This window comes from Juglans regia, chromosome 11 (assembly GCF_001411555.2).
Source record: "Juglans regia cultivar Chandler chromosome 11, Walnut 2.0, whole genome shotgun sequence".
Lineage (NCBI taxonomy): Eukaryota > Viridiplantae > Streptophyta > Magnoliopsida > Fagales > Juglandaceae > Juglans > Juglans regia.
The window spans coordinates 20274705-20297145 of record NC_049911.1 but is presented as its reverse complement, the minus strand read 5'-3'; the positions used below and the strand labels follow the sequence as shown (position 1 = coordinate 20297145).

Here is a 22441-nt window from a genome sequence, read left to right as displayed (position 1 = left end):
GTGAAACAGTGGATACCACCTTAAGGACTCTAGACCAAATCACACAACTACTAGAACACAATTAACACGGTGCACAATAGAATGACAAAAAAAATACTCTGATCTAAAACGAAAGGAACAATAATTTAGTGTGGGCGATGAAGTATATATGCAGCTCCAGCCATATAGGCAGAGCATGGTGGCACAACGGCGCAACCTGAAGCTTGCTCCTCGATTTTTGGTCCATTTCGAATCTTACAGAGGATCGGGTAGGTGGCATACAAACCAGATCTTGCTAGCTCCTCAAGAATGGTGGGTGTCTCAACTCAAGCGCGAGCTCGGCACCAGAGTCACTGCCCTTCCCACACTACCCCCTGTGGACGACCATGGAGTGATTCTACCTGAACTTGAAGAGATCCTGAACAGACGCATGGACAAGGCCGGTAACAGAGCCAAGGTGGAGCTTTTAGTTCAATGGCAAGGCCAAGAGGCCAGCGATGCCACCTGGGAGGGATATTCATGATTGAGAGAGGAATTTCCCCACCTCGTGGGCAAGGTGTTTTGAGCAAGGGGAATATGCAACACATAGCAGCACCAATTTGAAGAAGAATAAGTGAAGAACGACAGAAGACCAAAAGGAAGAAGTAGGGGTTGAAACCCTAGCACACGTGAAGATGTACTTGCTCTTACTGAAGTGTAGAAGCCAAACTAATCTGAAGTGATTTCTGATGAAGTACAAGGGTTGGGTCATGGGCCGGTGGGTTTGCAGTGTGGGTCTTTAGCTTTTGTTAGTTGGTGTTTAATTGATGTCTTTTAATTAAACGGTCTGTTGGACAGCGGGCTGTAGGCCTTGGTTTCCTTTTAGTTTGAATTGAGTCCGTAGGATCAAAGGCTATCATGGGCCCATTACTGGAGTCTATTTTATTGTACGTCTAGAACCTGGAATGCATCTAGATATTCATGAAAAAACCACAACTTTCTCTTTTCTCTATTTCCTAAAGGGGCTTCGAGATAGGTAGCTCCACCTCTTCCACCTCACTTGAACTAAAAAATAAATTTGTAGTTTGAAAAAACGAAAAAAAAAAAACACACACACACAGAGGCCGAAATTTAGGCCGGTACAGGCCGAAACGGCCGGTACCGTCCGGTACGGCCGGTATTTTGGCCGGTACGGAATATATATAGTACCTGTACCGGCCGGCCGGCCGAAACGAAAAATTTCGACTGTACCGGCCAGTACGGTACGGTACGAAATTAAAAACATTGATCTATTGACCTCTCGCCACAAGCGGTTTAAAGTTTAAATAGCCAGGGAGAGGCTCCTTATTTGGTAGGCATCTACTTACAACTGAAGAAATGCAGAATGAATCAAATGCATACCAGGATTAGTTCAGGTCGATAGTTAGGTGCCCAGACTAAACTCAATTCATCAGATTCTGGCCATCAGGGTAGTCCTCAACATGTACTCTTCTTTCTTCTACCTTTTTTTTTTTTTTAGTTCAAGTGATTCTACCCTTCATCCTAAATTTTATCATCCACATTCACATTGATTGATGTAACATAAAGTCATCTCATAAGTAAATTATTTAAATAAAAAGCCACTTTGAATGTAACAAATCAGCCCATGGCTTTGAGCACTCATACAAGCATGAATGCTCTTGTGACGGTAGTAGAGAAAGCAGCTGGAGATGGAGAGAGGCTAGAGCAGTTCTCCCCTAGAATCCTTTAAGAACCGAGAACGATAAAATTTAGAATTGGTTTTCGGTTTTAGGTTTTCCTGAGCTATATGATACGACATGCTTGAATAAAATGAACAGCTACATTAACATAAGTAGTTCTTAGAAGTTTTGACGTGATGGTATATCTCTAAATTCGGTTAAAAACAAAGCTGACAAAAAGCTTAGGAAAAAATAAACAAGATCTAAAGTGCAAAGAGCACACAGGTGTAAGTTACGACAGCCACCACATTTTCTGCACTTCAAAGTCAGCATGGAAACGCCCTTCAAGAGACCTAACACAATTATGGAACAACCCAAATTCATTTCTTTTCCTTTACAATCTGAAAATGAAAAACAGACACTAAATAAAAGGCTATCAAAGGCAAAACCAGAAAACTTACTTAACATGCTCCATCATTGTTAGAGCTACTCAATGACTCAGCATTACAGTGGAAGAGGGAAACCACGGAGATATGTGGAATCAACCCCCGACTCCCGAACCATTGCCACCCTACCCGTCCGTGCCACCTTCAAGGAAGAAGAAACAGTTTATAAATCTATAGTAATAGTTAAATAGTTAACCAAGAACAGTATCCAGCAACCAATTATTTTCCGAAAACACCCTCTAATGCGGTGTTAGAAAATCACCTATTTCGTGATAAACGGTGTTGGGAAAGTAATTGAGGCATAAATATCAGCATCGTTAACTAAACTTCCCCACATACCAAGCTATACTTCCCCAATTTTTCATTTTTATCCCACTAACCAAAAAAAAAATCTTTTTTATCCCTCTACTTCCTCTCCTCTTTGTCTCCACCCTTCACTTGCAAAATTCTCTCTTTCTCAAAGAAATCGGTTACACCCCAGTGGGCAAGCGAGCCAGGAGTCCAGTAAAGTGAGAAAAGTCACTAAACAATTCAAACAATCTCATAGATTGACTTAAAGTCAAAACCAGCAGTTATTGAATGTTGCAACCAACTTTTGGCTGGCTGATCTTCAGATTAAAGTGCAACAATATTTTCTTTTTTGATTGACACCGGGTGTTCAAGAACAAAGTCCCGACTAATCCCAGGGGTGCACAAGCCCTCGGCAAGGAGTTTCCAGCAAGTGCACCTCGGGTAATTCAAGAGAGAGTTCCCCCAGTCCGATGGCCCCCCTAGAAATTGTTTACACCCAAGAGAATTCGAACCCGACCTATAAGGAGCATACCACCAAGACCAAGGTCTTTACCACTTGAACCAGCCCCTAGGGGGAATTGCAACAATTAGAACACTCTTACTAGTTACTTCATGCTCCACACTTCCAGAGACAGTTATATCCGGATGGCAATTTTCACTGTAAGGACTTGCATCTGCACCTCATAACGGCCTTGTAATCAACACAAATGGACTGACTCGAGATTCTTTAGCCATATATTTCAACCAGTTTAATAAATGTGGCATGAATCTTCTGATGTTCAAAATATTTCTTGTATGAGATGGTTGGCACAAGAGAAATTGACTAGATGCACAGAGATTAAATCTGTCTTATCCTCGGCGGTATATAGTAATCAGTTTGTTATTGTGCAGAAGCACAGGTATTTCAATCAATAAACGAATCATGATCTGTACGTGAAGTACTCTTAAAAATTAATTTAAAAATAAAATGATTGTGTTCTCATGGCAACTCAAAGTTCCTCTCTCTCCAACAAAAATGTTGGAATCAATACTCAAATTTATGAAATCAGTTCGAAAAACATAAGAACCAGAATAAAAGCACAAGAATCATGAAATACCTCACAAATACCATAGGGCTCTAACAACTTCTGTAGTGCAACCATCTTGTTAAAATCACCTGTAAGCTGGAGCACATAAAAAAACCAGACTAGAAATAGTCAGAATATTAATCAAGGAAAATGGAGACTGCAAGCCAGGAAAAGTAATAGGAAGATATTGATGAATGGGGAGCTCCCGGAAATCAAGTTGCAAATCATATAATTTACATTGCTTTCATCACCAAACTCAGATATACATCCATTAATTTCAATTTTAATATTCAGTCCCAAAGTTCGTATTAAAGAAACTAGATTGAATGCATTCAGGGTAAGGTCACAGACGAAGTTGAGCCACTGTTCAATTTAAGCAGATTCAAGAGTAAGGCTAAAGGTGTATGTGATACTGACCTTGAAATGCTTCAAAGTTTTGAGGAGGGTTTCTCAAAGACCCTATTGGTCCTAAGAAAAATGTGATGGGCAATGAGATGGAGTGCTACCAACAGTAGACAATGACAATATTACTAAATAGTTGCCGGTATATAAATACCAAATGGAACTTGCAAGCTCTAATCAGAGCATTGATACATGCCTAGCCAATCATTCCAAGGTTAAACGAGGAGAATGGGACTTAATTGGATCTTTGGTTAAGAATAACCCACTCACATGAAAAGTTGTCTTACAAGATCAACCGACACAATATAGGAGTAATATCTTTTCTGATTGTAACCTGTACCTACACCCTCTTCTTGAATGGTATGCGTGTTATGGACGTTCAATTAAATTTTTCTTCTGATCAAACCTATCTTCCCCACTTATACCACTGATAATCTTTGTCTCATTAGCAATAGGAAGGGTCCTTGCCCACCCCCAGACAGCATTATGAGAGGATAAGATGAGAATTCTTTTTTCATTTAATGAAAAGAAATGGCATTAGAGTAATAAGTGCCCAAAAATGATGTATGCCAAGACGTAACAACATGATGATTGATAGATGGTAAGAATTTCTACCTCTAGGGTAACAGTATGATCAGAAACATCAACAGCTTTGGCCCGGAAAATGTTGGCAATATCAAGGACATCCCTCCTAGCAGCGGTATTCACAGCAATCTTAATCAACATAAGCTCTCTCTCAGCAAATGGCAAGTGAGTGATATCCCGAACCTGAAGAAATGACCACCTTTCTTTAGTCAATCATTCACTCACGCACACCAAGTGTTCAAGAATGGGGAAACCCAGTCATGGATCAAGCCTAGCATCCATATACAAAATTATAATGGTGATTATTTGAACTGTACTCTTTTGGTGATGATACAAATTAAGACTGCGTGTTAAAATAGCATCTATGCAAAGTCATAATGATTACTATTTAATTAACAGAACTCTTCCGGAAGTAATAAAAATTAAGACTGACTGTTGAAATAACAATTCCAGTAAAGCTTAAATTCTTTCAGCAATATGAAAGTTTAGGAATTAGTTCAATAGAAAACATTTTCCTGGCAAGGAAAAACAGACGCACGCAAAAATATAAAAGCACTTACCCAAATCTATAATCTAGGCATTACAGATGATCTAAAACTTCATCATAAAGAAAAGATCCAATGACAAGTAGAGCCTTAGACCTACAAGGTAGGACGTTTTCCAAAATTGACATGTTTATTTTACGCTAAGTATTTTACATTCATTCTTTAATCCATAACTTCCCGTTGATTTTATTGATAATATATCTTGTTTTCACCTCGGGAAGTATGTACACCAAACCAATCAGAAAATAAATACTTTCAAGTGTAAAAAGATGGATGTGAGGTGTAAACGGCATAATTTCTTTGGGTGCAGGAAAATAGTAAAAGTACTTCATACTTGTAGATGTAATTACCAATATAAAGGATTCTGGATTCTAGAGACTATTGTACATACAGGATTATGCGGGTACTTTATTTTATCTTACCACTTAGTTGCATATTATTCCTAATTACGCACTGAGTTAACAGTTTTAATTCCCAAACTAGAGGTGGTTGGAGATTTTTTTGTTCTCTTTTAGGGCTTCTTTTATTGGTCTTACTTGAAAAAGTCTCCGTAAATACACTCAGCATGTAATCCAGTACCCCATACCTCATAAAGATCTATTAACTTAATCAGTTGTTGAACCAACTTGCCAATTGACTCATCAGTCCCAGGAACAACAGTCGTGATGCGGGAAAGCCCCTCTTTCTCAGCAGGACCCACGGCCAAACTCTAGAATATAAAGTAAAAGGAAACTATTGAATCAGCATAGACCATCAAAACCAGATAAGCCCAAAAGAGGAGCACAATTTGAGGCCAAACTGACCTGAATGTTATAACCTCTTCGAGAAATAACCCCAGTAACTATGTTGAGAACTCCAGGACAGTCATTCACAAGCATAGACAACGTGTGTGACCTGAGCCCACTTGACTGTAGAATGACATTCAGCACAATACAATGATTGGTATTCATAAACAACAGGAAAAACAAAAAAAAAAACTATAATACAGCAACCAAAATATTTTTTATACCAATTATTAAACAAAAGAAATGATATTTGCAATCCTATGGTGTGCAAGTCCAGTGCACTCCTTTTAAAAAGTGGGTAAATCTATGAGCCACATGAAAAAATCATTTTTTCAATGGTAGACCCCACATTTTTTCAAAGGGAGTACGCAAGGCTTGCACACCCTAAGACTGTATCTAGCATTACCCACATTGCTGAAAGTCACATAGAGCACCACAGATGAAAACTCAGGTTTGATATGGCTATATATATAAGAGATCAACAATTTTACTAAAAAATCAAGGCATAGCCCAACTCCATGGATCATATACAAGAGAAACATCTAGCAAGAGTTAGAAGCTAATACAAGGAAATCATGAACAAGTTTAATTTTTTTTTTTTTTGGTAAGTAAAAATATTATATATATCAATAGGAGTAACCAAGTATACAGGACGTATACAAGAAAACACCTAACCCATACTAGAGAGCTCCTAATGACCCAAAAAGCCTGTGAAAATTAGAAATCTATCCAAAATACACCAAGCCCGAATTGGAATAGAACACACCTCCCCAACCCTTTGTTTCCCGTAAAACTTAGGGTCTGTTTGGATACAGAGAAATCATCTCATCTTATCTCATCTAATTTCAACTAATAATCTCACTACTATTCACAAATCATCTCAACTCATATCATCTCATTTCACTATCCAAACAGACCCTAATACTCCACCCGAAACTCCCTCTACGAGGACGTCTTCATAATGCCCCTCCCTTTAGTCTTCCCTTGACTTGAGCTACCTCCCTTAGCATCATAGTTGATTGCCCAAGAAAGACGCTTTAACTCTCTGCTTTTCTTAAAACTTGATTTAGTTTCAAGCGAGTAGTCCGCCTCAATCGCAGTGAGTAGTCCGCTATATTGTTTATCGAAGGAAGAGAAACTAGGGGAACAGCATTATCCCCAGACACAGTTCTCAACTGCACTCCCGACCCTAGACATTCCTCCTCACAAGGCACAATAACAAACCCATAATCTCCTCTCTGTCATATCTTGCATTCAAATCCCGAGCCTCCTCAACAGCTATATTGTTGTTGTCCATTGTTGCCACCATTAAAGGTTCCTTCACCTTCGACATAGGTGTCGTCGTTCCATCGACGAGGACTTCTGCGCCAACGAACCAAAGGAGTGAAAAATCCAAGTTGCCGGAAGGAGGACCGATGCCGGAGTGCCCTCAGAGGAGTCGCCGGAGGGAGGACTGGTGGTGGAGGCACAGGTTCGACAGTCAATGTCACCTCCGAGAGAGCTCCTTAACGTCATCGAGAATGTCATCCATTTAGCCCCAGAGAAAGATAGAGAGAGAACCCCGAGACACTCTAGGTTGCCGAAGGGAGCCGAACTGCCCTTAGCGGAGTCGCCGGAGCCCGTCGGTCTTGTATGTGGCGGTGTTGGGGTGCCCTAGGGTTTGGGTGGAGGATGACGGTGGGGTTTGGGTGCCTTTTCTCTCTCCGTACTGCCTTAGGGTTTTTCTCCCAGGTTTTTCTCCTTCTATACTTGAAACAATATCATATCAACAAGTCTATTAAAATCTATCACTTAAGCCCACAGGAACAAAGTGTGAAAGAAAAAGTTTTTTTTATTTCACATGTGGTCCACTCACGATCTTCAAAATTTCTGTTATTTCGCTCCCTCCAAATGCACCATAGTAAACATTTAGGAGCCATCCTTTATATTGCTGTAATCTATGGGAAGCAGTATAAGCGTCTACAAGATGCAAGGAAGTCTACTAATTTTCTCAGTATGACTCAAGGAAGCCCCACTCTACCAAAGAAGTCATTCCAGACAGCTAGGCTACCACACAGTGAAGTAGCAGGATTGGTAGTCAAAATTCATTCAATTTCTCATGGATGATGGTTCTAAGGTTAGTTTTTGGCATGATGTGTGGTGTTTGGATCAACCTTCTAAGATATCTTACCCAGAGTCATATAATATTGCTCGTAGTAAAGATGCATGGGCAGTGAAGCACATGTGAATCCGAAATGGAACTACTAATTGGGGTACCTTTTAACTACACCTATGCAAGATTGGGAGGTGGATTTGGTTTCACTTTTTTTAACGTATTATACAATTTCAGAGATATGCCCGATCGGATCCAAGAGACAAGTTTGAAATAAAGTCATACTATAAGGTTTTGATATTACCTAATAGTTCCTCATTTCCCTATGTGTACTTGGAAAGCAAAGGCCCCTTCAAAAGTGGCTTTTTTGTATGGTCGGCGGCATTGAGAAAGATTTTCATGTTAATTAACATGTCATTATGGAAAGTTGATATTATATGTGTAAGTATGGGAACCCATTGACCGTCTTTTTCTTCATTGTGAAGTAGCAAAGTGAATTATGATTTGGGTGCTCCCCATATAGGGCGGGTAGCACCCTTATTCATACCTAATGTGGTGTAGTGGGAGAGAGGGGAATACACAGACCTTTGAAGATAAGGAAGCTTCAGTAGTAGAGCTGACAAAGTTCAACCTTAGCTCTCGATACATGGATGATGGCTATTATACTCTGCTTTTTTTTAGCTTTCCAGCTTTTTCAAAATATTGTTTTTTAATCTGAATAGGGGTTCTCTGTTTTTTTTAATCAGTAAATAGGGGTTCTCTTGTATACTTCCTATATACTAGGGTTGCACCCCTTTGTGCCTTTTTATTTATCTAAAAAAAGCCAATAACAAATAAGGGTTGAATTTTCTGAAATTCTTCATGATTACTTTTTCTTATATGTATTATAATTTGGGGCTTTATCCATCGGGAAGAAACCCCTACAAAAACAGGCATTATTTAGTAAAAGGCAAAAGAGCATTTTGCTTTGTGCTTACCTCACAACTTCGTTTTGATTTACTTATGTCCATATATATCTTCTAGAAAGATTACAACATGAATTAAAGGATCTTCAAACACATAGATATCTTACATCTTCATCATAGAGAACACCCCAATGAGCATCAAGAACTTGTTTCACTGACAAGTCATTGTATGGCTCCACCGGATAAACATCACCCTGTAATAATAAAATTAAATTTAAATATTTGCAAGCCAAAATTGTAATGATCCCAAGTAAAAACCCAACAACACAAACTAAAGTGAAATATGTGCAGCAAAATATAGATTCAATAAAGTAAGAAAGAATATCACCCTTAGGACATGATAAATATATATAAAAAAAAAAAAAACTATTGGAATCTGCTTGCAACACCTCCAACCATCCTTGGGCAGAGAAAAGAAAACATAAAAGCATGATTCAGATAAAAAGATCCAGCAGACAATAAGTTTTCCCCCCTTTTACCATTTACAGCACAAGTGCCACCAACTTTATACTAGGAAACAATGTGTGAATTAAAACATCAGCACTACTATGCAATCCCAAATACATGCAAGTAGAAAAAAGAACTAGATTATAATCCTACCAACCTCAAACCAAAGTATACATATAACATGATTTTACTAACATGCCACTAGTGTTGGACCACAAACTGCTTGCAACATAAATGGTCACCTCAGAAAAGGGTAGGCTACCTACCCATGTAATGTTATCAATATCTAGAAGGTGAAAAACCAGATACTTTCCAAAACATAGAAAATTTTTTTTATTGGCACCGGGTGTCGGAGGACAACGTCCTGATTAATCCCAAAGGTGCACAGACCACAGACTCTCAGCAAGGCGTTTCCACCTTAGGTAATTCAAGGGGAAGTTCCCCCAGTCCGATGGCCCCTAAAAATTGTTTGCACCCAAGAGGATTTGAACCTTAGACCTGGAGTAAGCATACCACCAAGACCAAGGCCTTTACCAGGCAAACAATTTATATTTAAGTAATTTCTGAATCAGATTGCATATGGCCAACACAATTTGAAGTTGTAAAAATTGGAGCACAAGCTGTGCCACTTTCTGACTCAATGAGTTTTCATTCTTTGAGTTTATCTATCAGGCATTCAGAAAAGTCTCACAAAGATATTTTCCTACCTTCAGTAATAATTGTGCATTTATTTGCACAGCTACACTATTAGCTGGTCACCTTTTCTGATTACTATTTTCAACTGAATTAATCCCAATAGTGCAAAAGGTATGTCATAGAAGCACAAAATTAGGATATTCACTTCAAATAAGGGAGACCAACCAAGCTCTAGCCAGTGTCTCCACCCCAATTTCAACCATAATTCTATAAACCAATTTTTCACCAATACTCTTCTGACTCTGGGCTTTTTTCATCATACAGTCAAATTAAAAATAAAAAATAAAGTAATATATTTCTACTTACCAAAAGAAAGTTATAATGCTAACAACAAGCATGAAGCATCACAGAATAAAAGCAATCAATAAGTGGCAAATAAGGCAAGTTTAAAACAGGAGTATATGTTCTCTATATTAAATAGAAAAATACTTTAGCCACAAAGGAATTACACAAAAATAACCCCACAAAATAACATGGCATGATATGGTTCATCAAATCGTAAAGCTACTTTTATTATAAAGTAGATCTAACGGATTATATGAAGTCACATCAGTTTGTGGGATTACTTTGTGTAATCTCTTTGTGTCTGTAGCAATTCCCTATTAAATAATGGCAATATTTGTTCCCAAATGATTGAGGAGTTCAAACCAAAGGCCACCTTGGAGTATTTAATTGAAATTTCTTTTGACTAGAACTTAAGAACAATTAAATCAAAATATAAACTTTTAAGTTCAGTATCTCATCCCCCAAAAAGAAAGAAGTTAATTGTTTAAATATCATTTTGTAGATGTTTTTGAGGCAGCAGCATATGCAAAAAATATAAACAAGTATACTTGTGTGTGTGAAAATATATAGATATGTGTGTGTGTGCGAGCCGAATGATAAGCCTTCTAAAAATGGCATATGAAAATGCAGAACCATGTATGCACATGCCATGAGTTAAAACTTAAAACCCTTAGCTCTATACAGTAATTTCCTATGTATGAGGAAAAAAATAACGCACTGCACCTCCTTTATAGAAAAAAAGGTACATACACTCGAGGATGTACTGGCATCACCATCAAGTGATTGGCTCGCTTTCTCTATGAGAACATTAGCAGGAGGTGGTTGTTCAAGATCTGGATAGGAAGCTGCACAGAATCCCCAGAATGGAGCCTTTTCACCCATCTTTTCTCGTCGCAATGCAATCTACAAGTAGGTGCATATTCAAAGCTCAAAACATGGAAACCCAAGTCATATATTAATGAGCAACAACTATTCGTCTTAGTTCATTGACAACATTTATTAAGGAACCAGCTCATGGATGATCACCATAAGCTACAGACCAAATTAGATTAAATTTTGTAACCTATTGTTTCCACTATTATATGTTTTTTAAATGCATAAACACATATAAACATCTTTCTTGATAAATAATCATCATATCATCAAAAATGCTAAAATGCTCATCACACGTACAATGAGATGTGAAATCAGAATGATATTTCCATATATTTCTGTACATGCTAGTGATCTCTATTTAAGATACAAGAGAAATATCAAAGAAGGAAAGAATTTCCTAGAATAAGAGCAGGAAAATCTGCCTAACTAATTGACAGGAAAACAGAAACTTCCTAAATAGAAACTTCCTAAACAATATCTACAATAAATTACTCCACCAATTACTCTACTAATACAATATCTCAATATCTACCACTAATTACTCCATCTCCATATTTATCGGGATTTCCACACTCCCCCTCAAGTTGGATCATAAATGTTGATCATATCCAACTTGCAGAGGAAATCATCAAAACTTTGTCTAGATAGCCCTTTGGTGAAGATGTCTGCTGTTTGCTCTTTTGTAGGAACATAAGTCATACATATGGTTCCTTCTTCAACCTTTTCCTTGATAAAATTTCTATCCACTTCTACATGCTTGGTCCTGTCATGCTGAACTGGATTGAGAGAGATGTTTATGGCTGCTTTGTTATCACAGTAGAGCTTGATAGGGAATTTTACTGTGATATGTAGTTCTTCCAAGAGTTTCCGTAACCACAGTCCTTCACACATCCCTTGTGCAACTGCTCTAAACTCAGCTTCAGCACTACTTCTGGCCACTACATTCTGTTTTTTGCTTCTCCAAGTTACCAAATTTCCCCATACAAAGGTATAGTACCCTGTGGTGGACCTTCTATCCTCTGCTGAACCTGCCCAATCAGCATCTGTGAAGACTTCTATTTCCTTCCTTACACATTTTTTGAAGAATAGTCCTTTGCCCGGAGAACCCTTGAGATATCTTAGGATCTTGTGCACAGCTTCCAGGTGTGTTTTCTTTGGTGAATGCATGTGTTGGCTCACCACACTCACTGCGAATGCAATGTCAGGTCTGGTATGTGATAGATAGATTAGTTTGCCAACTAATCTTTGATATCTTTCTTTTTCAATAGGTCTTCCAAAGTCTCCTGCTCTTTTTCCTGCTTCGATGGGAGTGTCACTTGGTTTACAACCAAGCATGCTAGTTTCGGTTAGGAGATCAAGAACATACTTGCGCTGAGAAACACTAATTCCCTTCTTTGATCTGGTAACTTCCATTCCCAAGAAGTACCTCATTTGTCCCAGGTCTTTTACTTCAAACTCAATGGATAAGACTTTATTCAACCTCTCCATCTCCACTAGATTATCTCTAGTTAGGATTATATCATCAACATATACAATTAGAATTGCTTTCTTTCCATCTTTGGACTGCGGGAAAAACATAGTATGGTCAGATTGTCCTTGCCGATATCCTTGACCCTTTATCACCTTTGCCAATCTATCGAACCATGCTCTTGGAGACTGTTTGAGTCCATACAAGGATTTCTTGAGTTTACATACTCTGTTTTCTTCTTCCTTCTTACAAAAACCTGGTGGTATTGTCATGAAAATTTCTTCTAATTTGCCATTCAAAAATGCATTCTTAATGTCAAGTTGTTGAAGTAGCCAATCCAAGTTGGCTACCAAAGACAAGAGTACCTAAATTTTATTTAACTTTGCCACAAGTGCAAACATCTCAGTGTAGTCAATGCCATAGGTTTGTGTAAAGCCATTTGCAACAAGACGGGCTTTGTACCGTTCTACTGTCCCATCAGCTTTACATTTCACAGTGAAAACCCATTTGCAGCCCACTGGTTTCTTCCCTCTTGGCAAATTCATCACCTCCCAAGTTTTATTTTTTTCAAAGGCCTGCATTTCTTCCATAACTGGATCTCTCCATTTTGGAATCTCCAAGGCTTCCTGAATATTCTTTGGAATTTTTATACTATCAAGGTTAGAAGTAAAGGCCCGACACCCTGTAGACAAAGTATTGTAAGACATGAATTTTGAAATAGGATAAAGAGTACATGACCGAGTTTGTTTCCTGAGAGCAATAGGTAACTCAATATCAGTTAGCTCAGATTTACTAGAGGCGAACTCATGACAATTTTGAGCTATTACCTGGTTGGGATTGGAAAGAGACTCATGGTTGCTTGGATCTATCATCGGTTCCAACTCTCTTGGTGCATCAAGTGTGAGATTCTCCTTGTAACTTAATTTTGGCTTCCTTGAATAAACAAGTATCTCCTTGTCATTTTGTTTTTCTACATCTCCCCCTAAGTTTAAGTTTTCTTCTGTAACTGGCAGCTTGGAAATGGTTGGGATAGATTCAGCAAAAATGGTTGGGACAGATTCAGCAATAGGGACATCGAAGTCCAGAAAATCCCAAGGCCGAGCTTCACTCAAATTCTCCCCCTGAAGAGAGGGCTTTTGGAAGTAAGGAGTGGTCTCAAAGAAAGTAACATCAAAGCTAACAAACATTTTTTGTGTGGCTGGATCATAGCATTTGTAGCCTTTTTGGTTAGGAGAATAGCCAATAAAAACAAACTTAAGAGCTTTAGGGTCCAGTTTATTCCGATAGTGATCATGAACATGGACAAAGGCTGTACAACCAAACACTTTGAGAGATAGACTTGAGCTGAGACGAGAGGTAAGAAAAAATTCCTGGAATTTTTTTAGAGGTGTTACAAAAGAAAGGACATGGCTAGGCATTCTATTAATGAGATATGTAGCTGTTAAGATGGCATCTCTCCAGAATATTTTTGGCATGTTTGTAGTGAACATCATTGCACGAGCAACTTCAAGAATATGTCTATTTTTTCGTTCGGCAACCCCATTTTGTTGGGGGGTGTCAACACATGAACTTTGATGAATTATCCCATGCTGTTGAAGATAATTTCCCAAGATACTATTGAAATATTCTGTGCCATTATCAATACGAAGAATTTGAATTTTTGTTTGGAACTGTGTTTGAATCATGGAATGAAAATTGATAAACACAGAACGAACTTCAATTTTGTCTTTCAACAGGTAAACCCAACAAATACGAGTATGATCATCAATAAAAGTAACAAACCATCTTGTGTGGGAACGATTAAGAGTACGGGAAGGTCCCCATAAATCGCTGTGAATTATAGTGAACGGTTTGGATGGTTTGTATTTGGATTTTTGAGAAAGAAGTACGCTGATGTTTAGCCAGTTCACAAATTTCACATAGAAAATCAAGAGACGTTTTATTCGAACAAATGGAAGGAAATAAAAGTCTCAAATACTGAAAATTGGGATTGACCCATTCTAGAATGCCATAACAAAAGTTCAATATGCTTAGGAATAGATGCAGAATCACAAATAGCAATTTGACTTTGCTCACTCACATTAGCCTCCTCAAACTAGTAGAGCCCCTCACACTCCTTAGCATTGCCAATCGTCTTCTCCGATGATAAGTCCTGAAAGACACAATGAGAGGGAAGGAATTTAGCTGAGCAATTGGAATTTTTTGTCAACTAGCTAATGGATAACAAATTGCATGATAAATTAGGGACATGAAGAACAGACTCTAGTGTTATAGAGTCAGAAATTTGGATACTCCCTTTGCCTGCAACAGATGAGAGTGAGCCATCTGCAATTTTAACTTTCAGATTTCCAGCACAAGGTGAGTATGAGGAGAAAAGATGATAAGAATCAGTCATATGATCAGAGGCACCAGAATCAATAATCCAAGGAGTTTTGTGCCGAGAGGTGGTACTTAAGGCATTCAAAAAATTATCTCTGTGTGCTAAAGAACCAGAAGAGACACTTGTGGAGGACTGACCCAATGCATGAAGGGTATAAATCATTTTATAAAGTTGCTCCAACTGTTCAGCGTTAAATGCACTGCTTGGAGTGGGATTTTGGCTCTTTTCTCCTTGAGGTTGCTCAATTCGATGATCAACAGCAACTTGGTAACCACGGTTTCGGTTGTTCTGCCTTGGTTTCCAATCAGATGGTTTCCCGTGTATCTCCCAACAAATGTCTTTTGTGTGTCCAGGTTTTCAGCCTCACACCAAGGACGTCCCTTCTGTTGTCTTGAACCTGATCTAGCAAGAGTGCCCCGAGACACCAAGGCAGACATTTCAGGTTCAGTATGTCCAACAGAGACAATCTCCTTCAGCATTACCTTACGCCTATTTTCTTCTCGCCTCACCTCCGAGAGGACTTCACGTGTTGAAGGCAGGGGACGTCAGCCAAGAATTCTTCCACGAACATCATCTAGGTCTCGGTTAAGACCTGCAAGAAATTCAAAAACTCTTTCATTTTCGAGTCGCTTCTTATATCGCACACTATTGCCAGTGCACTCACATTCTTCTTCGAAACTTAGATCAAGTTCTTGCCAAAGGGTTGTCATCTCCATGTAATAATCCGTGACCTCCCTCTCCCCTTGCTTCATCTGCCATAGCCGAGTCTTAATCTCAAATATTTGAAAGGAGTTTTCAACATCAGAATATGTTTCACGGACAGCTTCCCACACATCTTTTGCTGATGGCAAGAATAGATAGGTCGCCGATGGAGGGCTTCATGGAATTTACAAGCCAAGCAGTCACCATTGAATTTTCTGACTTCCATTTTTTGAGGGAGGAAGCGTCAGTTAAGGCTGGCTTTTTTGTCTCGCCGGTAAGGTATCCCAGTTTCCTTTGCCGTCGATTACGAGCTTAATCGATTAGGCCCATTCACGAAAACTCTTCCCATTTAGCTTCTCCATCATGAGTTGAAATGATGAATTATCAAGTCCAGTTGAACCCATTGGGGAAATAGCTTCTGATTCACTATCGTTAGTTTCAGAGGTCATCGACCCCGTGCTGTTGACGACAATTTCCGTCATTGATAGCTAGGTTTAGAAAAAACACTAGCTCTGATACCATGAAATCAGAATGATATTTCCATATATTTCTGTACATGCTAGTGATCTCTATTTAAGATACAAGAGAAATATCAAAGGAAAGAATTTCCTAGAATAAGAGCAGGAAAATCTGCCTAACCAATTGACAGGAAAACAGAAACTTCCTAAATAGAAACTTCCTAAACAATATCTACCATAAATTACTTCACTAATTACTCTACTAATACAATATCTCAATATCTACCAATTACTCTACTAATACAATATCTCAATATCTACCACTAATTACTCCATCTCCATATTTATCGGGATTTCCACAAGATGTGTACAAGAAAGTCATCTGTCCAGAGAAGTATAGTGTTAGGAAAAAAAAAGGTCTTGAGCTCCTCTATCGTCCTCAAATTTCTATCATTCATTTTCCTTCAAATACACCATATGAGACATGTAAGAACCAATTCCACACTGTAGCGGTTTGTGGATTGCCACCTAATCCTCTCCAAGAGCTAAAAAGGGCAACTAGGCTTCCAGGCATAACCCAAGCCAAACTCAACCCCATTGGAGATTCTGGGGTTTTTATAAGTAATTAAATTTTTTATTAAAATTGCAAAAACATAGTTTGAGTACTCAGGTAGTATATAGGAGAAACACATAACTAGATGATCGCTTCGATTTGGTTTATAAATCAAAGGGCATAATTATAATATCATCTTAAAGCAATTCTTCTATACCATATGCGTAAGAAACTTTACGGGGGAACTTAAAAGACATCACTTTCATTTTTCTTTTTATAGAAAACCAGGCAGCATTGTACGTGGGTAGAGGGCTAGCAAGGCTTACTGAGAGAAGAAAGAGACATGGCGGCGCAGGGAGCTAGGCTGAGGTCGACCTGGGGCAATGTGTTGGGGACCCCGGTCTTGTCCCTAACACTAAGGTCCACGAGCTTACCTTGGTGAAGATGATGACCGAGTGATCTTGCCAACTTGCTTGGCCTTCAACAAAGGAATAGTGTTTGGATGATGGAATGATGAATATGATGCACTTGGGTAGACTAAGGCAAATCAATGTGGGCGGCTAGACTTGTTCTTGAGTGAGGTGCCAAGATGATGGAGGCTAGGATTGAATGGGTGAGATGAGGTTAGGGTTACGGGTTGGAGGCAACTAGGGTTGCCGTGGACTATGGTGGGATTAGGGTAGGCGTGGTCTTGGAAGATTGGCTTAGGATTATGAGTGTTTGATGCAATGGGAATGGCTTAAGGGTTGCCCTTGATGTTTGGGCCACTTGGATGGTGATTAGGGTGGGTATGGTATAGTGTAACTAGGGTTTTGTGAGGTGGCTAGGGTGGATTTCGAGATTTGCAAGAGTTGGCTTAGGGTTTGAGTTTAGGATGATGCTAAGGTTTGGGAATGAGATGGAAGAGTAAGGCTAGGGTTTGGTGGCTAAGGAATGGATAAGGAAAGTTTGTAAGATGGAAAGAATCTTTGAGAGAAAAGGGAAGTTTGAATTTGAATTAAAATGACAAGTCAATAGTTGACTTGGAGAGATTGTAGGAAGAGTGATTTAAGGAATTGAAGAGGATTTGCAATTCCTTAAATTAAGGGATTGGAATTTGAATTTGAATTTGAATTGGAGGAAGTCAAGACTCCTAAAAGGAATGAGTTTCCTTATTGAGCTTTGAGGTGGGCGGCTAGGATTTATGGTGGATGATGGGGCTATTTATGGTAAGTGACAAAGATGGTAAGATGGGTGGGGGGGACACTAGGGTTGGCACCACTTTGAGTTTAGGGTTTAGTGTTGGAAAGATGATGATGGACGGCTAGGGTTTAGGATTATGGTTTTGGACTTAGGGCAAGAGTGTTGGATATGGAAAGTGGAATGGGCGGCTAGGGCAAATTCAAATAAGGCAAGGGTTGCCGAAATTTGAATTTAAATTCAAATTGGAAGTCTGTTTCGGCTAGGGCAAGTTTGATGAGGCAAACCAATTATAGAAAGTAACAAACTTATGGAAATGATGATAAACACTATGATGGTCGAGTATGAGGTATGGAATGGATCAAATGAACAATAGAATGGCTGAAACCAAGAACAAATGAAGAACACGATGAACAAATGATAAATAATCAAGAACAAAATGAACAAAAGATAGCCAATTCAACTATGATTCACGAATTGCACATAGATGAAATAAACCTCTTTATTGATAAACTTGAAAATAACAAAGAGAACAACAACTTGGATTCGCGAATTACACCAAGTTGCAAGAACAAGATAGATTGAACCACACATATTCACGAATTGCAAGGTGTGATCCTCTCTTAGGGGATTCACGTATTGCACCCCAAAGAGCCCAAATGCCTTAGCACCGAATGGTGATCTCAAGAACAAAATAGTCTACCCACTAGGGAATTTGCCAAAAAATGTAAATGCAAAACCTAAGGGTCCTATTTATAAGGATTACAACTTGGAAACCCTCAATAGGTCCCTTGGAAAATAAATAATTAAATAAAAATTAATAATAAAAAATAACATGGTTGGCATGGGCCAAATTGACCCATGGCATGCATGAGCCCATTGGTGGGCTAGGCTGGCCCATGGCATGGGCCATGGGCATGGCTGGCATGGCTAGCATGGCTGTTGGCATGTGGCTGACATGCCCATGGGGCTGCTGTGGGGCTGTCCAGCCTTGTCATGACATGGCTAGTGGCTTGATCATAGGTCACAAAACATGGGGTCCTACCATAGTGTCTCATGGCTGGGCTACGGTGCACGGGCGGCAAGTGGCTGGGTAGCTTGCAGAGGAGTCGTGCTTAACGGAAGAAGATGTGCTCTGTTTTTGTTGTATAGAAACAGACCTTGTCGTGTGGGTTGGAAGTGTGGAGGAAAAGTGGGTTGCGGTGGTGCAACTAGTGGCTCACGGTGCATGTGAAGAGGAAGGACGCGATGATAGTGGCCTTTTCGTGGCTGAGTGTGGGCTTTGGTGGAGTAGGTTGGCTTTCGGTGTTGGTTTGTGTTGCTTGCAATGGCTTCAACAGCAATCACTTGAAGTTGTGGTTTCGTGGGGGGAAAGGGCAAAGGTGCTCTGGTGCAGCAAAGGCTTACCACAGCGTGGAGGTTCTACCACGGAGTACGAACTGCAGCAGTGGGGGTCTTCTCGCAATGCAGCGGCTTGCTGCTGCTGCTGTTCCGTGTGACAGGGGCGAAGGGAAGGTGGCGGCAAGCTACGTGGAGGGGGAGTTTCACAAGGAGAAAGAAGAAAAATATTTCAAGGTTGCAACAACCTAGAGGTTAGAGGAGGAAGATGAGGATTTCGGGGAAATCTTCTGTGGGGGCTGTGCGTGAAAACGTGCATTTACGTTTGTATTTATAGGTAGCTAAAAACCCTAGCGAAAGAGAAAATTCCATGTGCAAGGTCTATACGTGGGTTGGTATAACATTTGGCTTAAGCCTTGCCTTCCACATGATTCCTGGTTCTTTGGAGTTCCTATACATAATCCATTAATAACATCCCAAAAATAATCCACTAAATTTTAATGGACTTAAACAAAATGTCTTTTGAACTGTCCAGTCGAAAGAACATTTTTCCTAGTTAACCCTAGAATTATAGTCCATGGGCTTAACCAAATATATCCAATAAATCTGAATTGAAGTTTCCGAAATATTGACCCGTTAAACGTAATTTATGCTCAAAAATTCAGATTCCACCAAAATAGATTTTTGGGCCTGTGGTCTATTCAAAATCACTCGTTAAATCTATTAACCCCAATAAAAAAAATTAATAGTACACGGGCTTGGACTAGCCTTGGTGCTGGACCTGGGGGTTACAAACTTAAGTGTATGTTTGGGTAAAGAAGATTTTGAAAATGTTTTGAGAGTTTTTTATAATTTGATAATGTTTCACCACGGATAATTTGAGAAAGCGTGGATTATTTATTGTGGAGGTGCTTCATGTGTAAGAAAGATGGTGAGTCTATTGACCATTTATTTCTTCATTGTGAGGTGGCTAAGACTTCGTGGGATGAGATTTGTGGTAGGACAAGTATTGGTTGGGTGATTCCTAAGCAAGTGGTGGATCTTTTAGCATGTTGGCAAGGTTTAAGGGGTTTCATCGCATTGTTGCTATATAGAAGATGATTCCTTTTTGTTTGACGTGGTGCTTATGGTTGGAAAGGAATGGGCAGTGTTTTCAAGATAGAGAACACTCGATGGGAGAACTAAGAGAGTTTTTCTTTAGCATTTTGTGTATTTGGGCAAGGCTCTTGTATTGAATGGAGATAATCTTCATGATTTGCTTTTAGTCTATTCTAGTTCCTAGCTTGTATTTAGGTGTTTTCTCTTGTATTGTATACTTTCTATGTACATAAAATTTTCTTATTACTTATAAAAAAAAAAAAAAAAAAAAAACATTTTACAAAAGTTTGAGATATGTTTTTTATGAGTTTTGTGAAACTAGATAGGAAATTTTGGATAAAAGTTTTTTGAAATATGTTTTATTGGGGTTTGTGAAAGTAGGTAGGTAGATTTGAAAAGTTTGAATATAATTTTTGGGGTACCTTTTTGTGCTCAACAGTTATTTTTTTATTGGCACCGGGTGCCCGAGAACAAAGTCCCGACTAATCCCAGAGGTGCACATGCCCTCGGCAAACAGTTCCACAAGTGGACTTTGGGTAATTCAAAGGGAAATCCCCCTAGTCCAATGGCCCCTAAAAATTATTTGTACCCAAGAGGATCTAAACTTTAGACCTAGAGGGAGCATACCACCAAGACCAAAACCCTTACCACTTGAGCCAACCCCTAGTGGTTGGTTTTTGTATTTTCTATTTTTCACTAAAACCTAGGCAATTGATTAAATGGAAATTTTTTTGAAGAAATAGAAAAAAGGTTTTGAGATTTAAAATGAACTGAAGTTAAAAACTTTTTGTAAAAAATTTTGAAAAATTCTGGAAAAACCTAGTAACCAAACATGGGCTTAGTCTTCCATATTCTCTTCCAAGGAATAGGTGGTATTAACTATTATGAGAGATAAGAACTTCATAGAAAGAACAGACATTGAACTTCCCTTTCTTGGATGGAGCCCAAAGCAGCTTGTCTTCACCTCTTGTTTTCAAACTAGTAGAGTACAACATATTAAAAAATGCAGTATAGGCTTGAACCCCTCAAGACTGCCTTCAACAAATATGGGATGGCAGCAGACCCAATGTCGTTTCCAAGCCTCGGTGCCTCACCTTGGTCCTTCGTCTCTGGCAAGAGTGCCAGCAAGACATCAGATTGTATGGTCGCCGAATGTGCACTGCTCACCCACAACCCTTTCTGTACCACCCCCGGCTGAGGAATCAGAGTTTCAGCCATCCCATAGCTTATACCTAACGTGGAGCCCATTTCAAATAATGATGGCCAAATTGTCTTTTCACCCACCACTAATGCCTAGGCCAGGTCAAAGTAGACAGGCTGGTCTAAATTTTCTTTTTACCTTTATTGGACTTGGTTAAATTGGCCCACTTCTGCTTGGACCTTTTATTTCAGTTAATACATGAGCTGGACCTTTGCACCCACTGTGCTAGAATTGGACTCTCCATCCTTGGGCCTCTTCTCAGCATTTCAGTAGATAAATAACCCACTTTCACCCAAGCCCAAACCTGAGTCCACCTTCTTTAATATGGAAATGATGTCATCTTTCATTTCAATCAGCTGCTACCTTATCTATTTAACATATTGTACTTCTCTTACTATCAAGCAGCCATTGATAGGACCAAACTCTTTTCTCATTGTGCAATGGTCGGTTTGTAAGCTACAGACGAGTCAGTCAACCTCTGTAACCTTGGTTTCTGCCCACGCAAGCCCTCAATGGCCACTTCAATATTTTCCTTGTTCCCCATGCCACCTCTATTTGCCATCCATATCGATGAGGCTTGTCCCACCCCCACACGATGCTCCTATATATGACATCTCTACCATTGTCACAAGAGCTAGAGTTTTCTTCTTCAACTTCACTGAAAATCCCTCATGACCCAAGAGCTTATGCTAGGGGTAGCAATTCGTGTTTATGTCGTGTCAAGTCATGAGTATTCGACTATAAGGATCAACTCAAACCCAACCCATTTAATTAACGGGTCTAACCCTAAAACCCTAACATAACCCATATAAATAACGGATGATACAACATGACCCGTATAACCCGTTTAATAATAAAATCTTATTGGTTAACCTGAACATGATCTATTTCAACATGTTTCGACCAATTACATATAAATGAATTGAGCTGACCCGTCTATTTATT

The 22441-nt window shown here is 39.2% G+C and overlaps 1 protein-coding gene across 1 annotated transcript in view; it reads right to left on the bottom strand.

Moving 5' to 3' along the window:
* Window positions 1-1779: 1779 nt before the first annotated feature.
* LOC109018841 (acetolactate synthase small subunit 1, chloroplastic-like) overlaps window positions 1780-22441 on the bottom strand; it is a 40536-nt gene continuing 19874 nt past the window's right edge. The window contains exons 6-13 of the mRNA XM_019001033.2: window positions 10994-11146; window positions 8923-9009; window positions 5777-5881; window positions 5560-5682; window positions 4459-4611; window positions 3472-3537; window positions 2099-2225; window positions 1780-1990 (exon numbers count right to left, since the gene is read on the bottom strand). Of these exons, the coding sequence (XP_018856578.1) occupies window positions 2142-2225; window positions 3472-3537; window positions 4459-4611; window positions 5560-5682; window positions 5777-5881; window positions 8923-9009; window positions 10994-11146 (771 nt within the window). The 3' untranslated portion in view covers window positions 1780-1990; window positions 2099-2141. The remainder of the gene's footprint in view (window positions 1991-2098; window positions 2226-3471; window positions 3538-4458; window positions 4612-5559; window positions 5683-5776; window positions 5882-8922; window positions 9010-10993; window positions 11147-22441) is intronic.